At 39.4% G+C, this 7,672-nt stretch overlaps 1 protein-coding gene across 2 annotated transcripts; it reads left to right on the forward strand.

Annotated features, from left to right (window-relative positions):
• Positions 1–1,852: 1,852 nt before the first annotated feature.
• Positions 1,853–6,903, forward strand: LOC108055122 (uncharacterized). Of its 2 annotated transcripts, none has more exons than XM_017138348.3 (3): positions 1,853–2,054; positions 5,003–5,634; positions 6,172–6,902. In XM_017138348.3, the coding sequence occupies exons 2-3, from the start codon at positions 5,004–5,006 to the stop codon at positions 6,714–6,716; spliced, it is 1,176 nt and encodes a 391-aa protein (XP_016993837.2). In that variant the 5' UTR covers positions 1,853–2,054; position 5,003; the 3' UTR covers positions 6,717–6,902. The 2 variants fall into 2 exon arrangements, with proteins under 2 accessions (XP_016993837.2, XP_070069117.1); XM_070213016.1 differs by lacking the exon at positions 1,853–2,054 and adding an exon at positions 2,063–2,282 and having other exon boundaries at positions 6,172–6,903.
• The last annotated feature ends 769 nt before the right edge of the window (positions 6,904–7,672 follow it).

The raw sequence follows: 7,672 nt of genomic DNA on the forward strand, positions 1-7,672 counted from the left end.
AAAAAAACAAATGAAGTTGGTATACAAATTTCTTTTATACAGTCACCATTTTGTGTTATAATCCCAAAAAAATCTTCTTATTCTGCGTCAAACATTTTTTATGATTTTTTAAACCAATGTGCAATCGAAGGGGGGCTTGCAGGGTGGCTCGGAGCTTTTTGCCATATCGAAGAGCATGTTGCACAATGTCGCCGGTGCGAGTACATGAAAGATACGAAATATACGGGGGGAAAAAGCCGAGCACACACATATTGGAATTGGAGCAGAGATCAACGAGTCTGCCGCCAGTCAAAGGCAAACATCTGGTTGTGGCACCGCCCCCTCGCCCCTCACCCCTCGTAAAACTAAAACCCCCTAACCCCCGCTGGGCGACCAGGTGCAGCCGGTTTCCTGTGCGTTGGCAACGTGTGCTGCAAGTCTCAAACACACGGCGTTTGCCATTAAAAACGGCAAATTGCTCTGGAGCCTCCGAATGGGGGCAAATCTATGAGTTCTATGGCAAGGAATGTAGGCTTGATGAACTGGAAGGTGGCTAAATGAACTGAAAGGATGCTGAGCGAAGGCAACATTTTGCAACGAAATACTCGTGACCAGAAATCCAAATGAAATTTGCAAACAGAATGTGGTTAAACTTACAAGACATGATGAAATATGGTTTGAAATAAATTTAATTTAAAATAAATAAATTTTTAAATGTTATATAAATATTAATTTAAATTTTCATGACAGCTGTGATTGCATAAGATTGCGTAAATCTTCAAAAATAACCCAAACAATTATTTGTTAATTACCTTTTTTGGGGTGACACTTCTGACCACAAAACTGTGGCCCCTTCAGCTGGCTTAATTGAATTGTTTTTGGCCTGGCCTATGGGCCATCAATTGATTGTTTGCACTCGACACTCACCACAAAAAGAAATAATAACTGACCTGACTGAATAAACACCATAAATATCGGCACGACTTTGGGACTACCACAAAAATCGAAAGAAAAAAACAAAAACCAAACCGCCACCGCATTGAAAGTGAAAGCTTTTTTTTTAGTTTTATTTCAAACAATTTATTTTATAAATACCTTTTGGTAGCTCTGGAAAAAATGCATAAATTATTAGGGATTTATTTTTGAGCCAAAGACCGCCGCTGACGATGGGAAAAGTGCCGAATGAGAAATGATGCTCATCACCTGTTTTCTTTTCATGAATTCAAAGGCGGCGAATGTTGCCCCACCCAAAAGTCGGTTCAAGTTGAAGTTGAAGTGATGTAATTTCTCTCAGCAACGATTTCAATTTCTTTCCTAGCCGCAAGAAAAAAAGACTTGAACTTGGCAGCTGCTTTTTGTTAACCACTTACTCTAACCAAGGTTATTATAAATTTGCCATTAGGTTTAAAGTCTTCAAAAAATGCTGTAAAATAATAATACGAGTTAAATGAATCAGCTTATTTTTTATGAGAGATGATAAATCAATTTATTATTTATTAAAATCATTTTTATTAAACTTATTTTACGAGAGCAAATCCTCCATTCGTTGTGTTATGGAACCAACTCTCTTAGTAAATCTTTTGCATTTCCCTGGCGCAGTCGCAGCCGCATTTCAACGACTTCAAAATTTGCATATCAATGGGACTTTGAGTGGCTCTGCGACTGTGACATAATCACTTGCTGTCATTTTAATTTACTGCTAATTAATTTACATACCATCCAAAATTACACCCAACCAAAGACATAAAGGCTGAATGAAAACTCTAATTAATTTTGATGGAAATTGGCAAGCGGAGCGAACCTCTGGCGATCAAACCCCATCGAACCTGCTGCGAGCATCGTGGGCAAAAGACTTGAAACCTGGCTCAAACCGTGGGCCAAAACAGTTGAGCGTCGGTCGAAGAAGCGAACACAACGCGGCTGCGCATGCGCGTGGATCATGTACGGATCGGACGTGCCTAAAATTCGCAATTCAAATATTGCCTGAAGAACGGTGACCATAAAAGAGTTCTACCGCAAGTGACAAGTGACACATAGACAAACAAATTTAAATTTATATCCCCAAACCAAAAAAGGTGAATGAAACTGCCGGGTAAACTGTGTCAAAAGCAAAGAAAGTTGCGTTTATATGTGGGCTGGGTCCCAAGATCTTCCGAAGGTGTAACTTCAGCTTTGCCTGCTGTTTGTTTCTGTCTTTTTTTGCGGGCTTGTCAACTTAAGAGTGATCATCTGCGTGGGTCTTCCTCATACGATTTCGAATGCAATGCAAGTGTAATGATCACCATTTAGGGCTCTACGCCCAGGTATGCGAAGGAACTGTTCTTTTCAGGTGATTCATGCGTAAGACTTCTGCCCATATTGTGCTTATTTTTTTGGAGGTGCGGCAGAAGCGTGAAATGAATTTATATTTCACCCTGCTCTGGATTCGACATATGTAAATCCGCCTTTGGGTATGATATCACTCGAATAAATATTTATATTCGAATACTTAGCAAGGTCGATTGGCATTTGCCAAACTTGTTTCCACTTATTTTTCATTATAATTCGATGTCGAAATATTTATGTTATTTTTACCTTTTTGCATAATTTGTGCTGAGAAGGAGCCGAACAGGTTGTTAATTATAGCCCTAATTGAAATTTTTGGAAAAACCAAATATAATTAAAAATTGAGATGTAGGAATGCCAACTTTGGAGAGTCTCTAAACTTTCCGGTATTTTATGTGATTTAACGTTTTTATAGAATTCTTTGTAATTTCAAATACACATTTTTCTTGTACGTTAATTAAAGAATATTATGAAGCAATTTTGACGAATTCGACTTTACAATATATTGATACATTTTATTTAACGCAAAAAACGGTTGGTCAACTTTAATTTTTCTGATAATACCTAGAAGGCTTTTTATTTAAAAACTTTTGCCTTTATCTTTCATTATCGAGTAAAAACTAAAATGATAATATTTTATTTAAATTCATTTAATTTTTTTTGTACAAAAATCCAAAAGTAAAACACAATAAATATAAATCACGTTTCAAATTATTAAACCAAAAGTCTTAATAGCTCTTCCGGATATCAAACAAAAATAGATGGCTGTCTTTAACTTAACTATCAATCACCCACCGCTTACAAACTCGACTGATTACACAAAGTAATTCGACGCGAACTTGACATATTTGATATGCAAATGGCCAGAAGCCAAAGTCAAAGCGGCAATTTGCGCTAAGACGAGCCTGAGGCTGAGGTTGACCGGGGCAATCAGTCAACCGCAGAGCAGTGGAAGTCTCGGCCAAAGATGCCAATTAATTAACAGGGCCTTAGGGCCATAAGTGGTTCCGTATGCATATTCAACTCTAATTGCGGTTAAACACTGCGCTTGCAATTAACTTTCCACGCTCTAGAGCCAAGAGGCGTATACGTAATGTGAGTTTCACCAGCCAAGAATATTTATTGAAAGAGAGAAAATTTATCCTATAAATGTATTCCATCGTGTAGCATATGAGGAAGTTTATTTCAAAATAATAACTCATGGTTAAAGATAAATTTAAATACAAATTTTACACCACCATCATAGTTTATTTAATACTTTTTCAGCCATGTTCGCTTCAATACATATTTGATTTCTTTTGAATAATAAATAGCTCATGACTAAAGCCCAAAACAAGCCCTAAACTATTTTCTCTCGCGTGCCAATCGCTGGAACTGCATTCAGATGGGTTTGTGTGTATATTTAATGTTTGGATATATGCCATAAAAAGTGTATAGACCCTGAAAGACCCGCAGATACACGATTTCATTTGCGTGCCACAGCCAAGTCACGTTGTTTTTTTTCTCGGTGTAGTTTGTGTATTTTATAAATTATATTCCCATCTGAAACCCTCTGTTTTTTTTACTTTTGTTGCCCGCTGAAGCCAAACAAATGTTAATCGATAACCGAAGCGATTAAAACAAAGCAAGCAACAACAAAGGCAACACAACATTTTTATGCAAATGCACAAATTACAAATGCCTCGCAAAGATTGCGCAAAACCTTTTTTCGAATGGGCGTTTGCAAGAAATAGCTGAGGGAAAAAACCTAAAAAAAATCCGAAATGTCTAAAAAAAAATATGAGCTTTAAAGAGTTGAGAAAAAGTGTGAAAAAAATTTTTCAGACACTCCATTTTACTCTTTTTTTTGTTCCAGCTGAATTAATAAAATTTGCTGAGACAATAAATATTGAATGCTTTTCGTTCAGTGGGCAGTAGAGATTTAATCAAAGGAGAGCAATTTTGTTAGCGTTATTCTTTTTATACATTTTGCGATTATCTTTAATGTTGAACAAACACAAAATCAGATTCAGTGGGAAGCTGGACGTTTTCAATTTATTTACTTTGACAATGGAAAAACCCGGAATACTTTAATTTTATTTCGATATCACTTTGGTAAATGCAGCTTTCAAACCCATCAAAAATCTAGTTAACCTTGTTGGCCAAATGGAAATTTGTTTACATTTTTCAGTGCATTTATTTCACTTGGTTTTGTTTTGCATATTTTTTAATGAAATACTGTTGCTGACTGGCTCCATTTCAGTTTTTAATTAAATAGATAGTTTTTGGTATTTTCGATAAGTAAAGCAAATTGTTTTTTGGTAGCCAGAGTTTTTTGTAATAATCTCTTTTGAAGTCAACCAGTTGGCTAATGGAATATCGTGGCTTATTGGCAATTGGAATGCCAATTGATTGGCCATGCTAAGTTATGCAGATCCATAAACCGGCTAATGGTTGCAGTCGGGGAGTCGTGAAGTGTAACACCTGCAAGAGATATAGTTGCAAGTGTGCAAGGTAAGCCGGCACAAATGCCGCGGAAAATTCGCGGCCAGCGCCGAAGAACGGGTTCGATTGGTTGACGGAAGAGTTTCAGAGTATCAGAGTATTAACTACAAAGTTATGTAACCAAACAACCAACCAGTTGATGCACTTGGTTTTCCCACACCATCTCCGCTTTTTTCTCAGCTAATATTTTTTTTATTTTTCCACTTTTTTGCAGCATGCGTGAACGCAGTCAAACGACCCCAAGAAGGCGTCGAGCGGGTCCCAAACAGGCCTTACCACCCGGCAGCTCCTCCGAGGGGGTGGGCGCCCTCGAATCCCCCTACTACACCATTGACAACACGGAGGATATTTATGGCACCACCTTGCTGCCCTCGCAGCGCTGCTATGTGGATCCCTGGGATCTGGAGAACTATGATTATGTGCGCAAGAAGATCGATGATGTCACCGGTCAGGAGGCGGTTGAACCCGCCTACGGGGGCGTAGGGGGTAACTCCCTGACCCCCAGTCCCACTTATGGTTATGGAATGGGAGTGGGCGGAGGAGTGGGAGTGGGCATGTCCGCCACAATGCCACGACCCCACACCCAAAGCCGTCGTGTGTCGCGTGCTCAATGCCAACTGGAGTGCTGTGTGCCCCAGAGGACTCGTCGCCGAAGCCGCAGTGCCCGCAAGGAGCCACTCTATACGGCCAGGAGCGATATCTATGGGGCGCCCAGTCGCTATGAGGACTACATGGCCACCATGACCAGGCAGTTGCAGTTGGACAACGGCCAGGAGGAGGAGGAGGAGGTGGAGCCGGAGGACCTTTATGGCGAGGAGCAGCAACAACTGTACAATGGCTTCGGAGGTGAGTTACCAGCTTTCAATTATAAATTCCATCTATTAGTCATATTCAATTCAATTTCATTATCCTTAAGGTTAAATCACACGCAAATGCATTCAGTTCTGAATAATATATTGTATTGATTTTGCTTTTATTGTCGATTCCATTTGAGGCCATACAAAACGGCTTACAAAATGCTTTGTTTTGTTAATTAACCACATTAAAGTATACATCTTTGACTTTATCTTTAAAGTTGATTTGAATTTTAAATTAATTTAATGCTGCATCACATGCAATATGCCCTTTAACGAATTTATCTTATGAAATTGGTATTTTATATTTTTATAACACTGTTTTAATTATATTCAATTTATTTATTTTAAATTTTAATTTCTATCATGTTTTTGCACTTAAAACGTTAACTCTTTTAAAGAGGACTTAGTTTAATTAAATAAATAAATATCAGAGTATCATATACTGACTTATCTATTACAAACATGTATATTATATTTAATCCAGAGTTTTTTATAATTATACTTAATTTTAATTTCCAATTTTCAGGCTTCTCCAGTGCCAGTTCCACGGAGCACCCCTCCTCAATAGGGGATGAACGGCCCCTGCCCCAACGAAGAGCGGCCACCCTGCAGCGTCGCTCGGTTCCCAGTCAGATTAACAAGAGCAACAACAACATCGGAGGGGGCTATGGAACTGCCCCCCATCCGAGGCGCAAGCGAAGCGGTAAGACGGCGCCCCTGTGCGCCCCACCGCAGATCGATTTTCCCGCCCCGCCGCCACTTTCGCCCGCCTACGACTATTGCAATCCCTACGCTACACTGCCGTACTGCAGCATACCGGATTGCAGTGAATGTCAGCAGCAAATCTACGCCGCACCTTCCACCCTCTACGGAACCATGGGCGGCGGCGGAGGAGGAGGAAGGGATGGGTCCCGGGCCAGGGGCTCTTCACCCCATTCCAGCGGCGGCGACTCGTCGCTCTACTCGGGAATTTACGCCCGTAAATTCGGACTGAGCAAGAAGGGTCTGCTGCAGATCGACTACTCGTGCAGTTGGAACGACTTGGACAGGGTGATGCAGCGCCATTTTTGAGATCCACGGGTCATTGGCCTTCGGGTGCTTGGGATAGGGTTACACACCATCACGTTTGCACCGACCAGCGAACAGAAACATTATTGTACTTAAGTCATTTTGCATATAAAATAAAAAACCACAACACACATACACACACAAGACCAAATAACTTAACATGTTTGTCGTAGATTTATAGTCCTTTAATATTCAAATACTGAATAAATATTTTAAAGTCAAGAAGAAGTGAGAAATTTTATTGATTAAAACGGGATATGGAGTATTTTCCAGGATATGCATTATTAAGAAATATTTATTTCCTTAAAAAATATATAATAATATTTTATAGAATTATTTTTTTTCCTAACGAATTGATTTAGTGAATTGCCTAGAGACAACTAGTTAAAATAGCTTAAAAGGGTTAAAACGAAAAGAAAGCCAACTACCGCCCACCAGTTATAACCAGAAATTCTTTTGCAAGTACCACTGAGCCAAGTTAAGTTTAATCAACTAATTAGGCAGACCATTGCAAACAAAAACTTGTTTCACTAACACTAAATTTCCTCGTATTTCACTCTAATTAGTTGTGACGTCATGAGACAAATTTTCCAAGTTTGAAAATTCGTTTGGGGAAAAAGCGAACATGGAAATGGTTTTAGCGCCGGACTTTGATGAATGTTGTGGGATTGTCAAGCCTAAGTTTGTCGATTCGGGACAAATGCCAAGCGCAGGTGTGCGAAGGAATATAAGTGGGAGCTGAAAAAGTTTTTAAAGCACACTTTTTGGGCTTTGAATAGAGGGAAAATCCATTAAACTTTCTGCCACCAAAGTGGAAAATGCAACTTCAGCTCGATTATCTCAGCCCGAGGTGCACAAATACACAGGGGCGACCTGTACAAAAGGGAAAATCAATAAGGTAAATAAAACGGAAAAGATTTTCCTCTATCTCCTTTGCTCTCGCCCTCTATTTTGCGCCG

This window comes from Drosophila takahashii, chromosome 2R (genome assembly GCF_030179915.1).
Source record: "Drosophila takahashii strain IR98-3 E-12201 chromosome 2R, DtakHiC1v2, whole genome shotgun sequence".
NCBI classification, from domain to species: domain Eukaryota; kingdom Metazoa; phylum Arthropoda; class Insecta; order Diptera; family Drosophilidae; genus Drosophila; species Drosophila takahashii.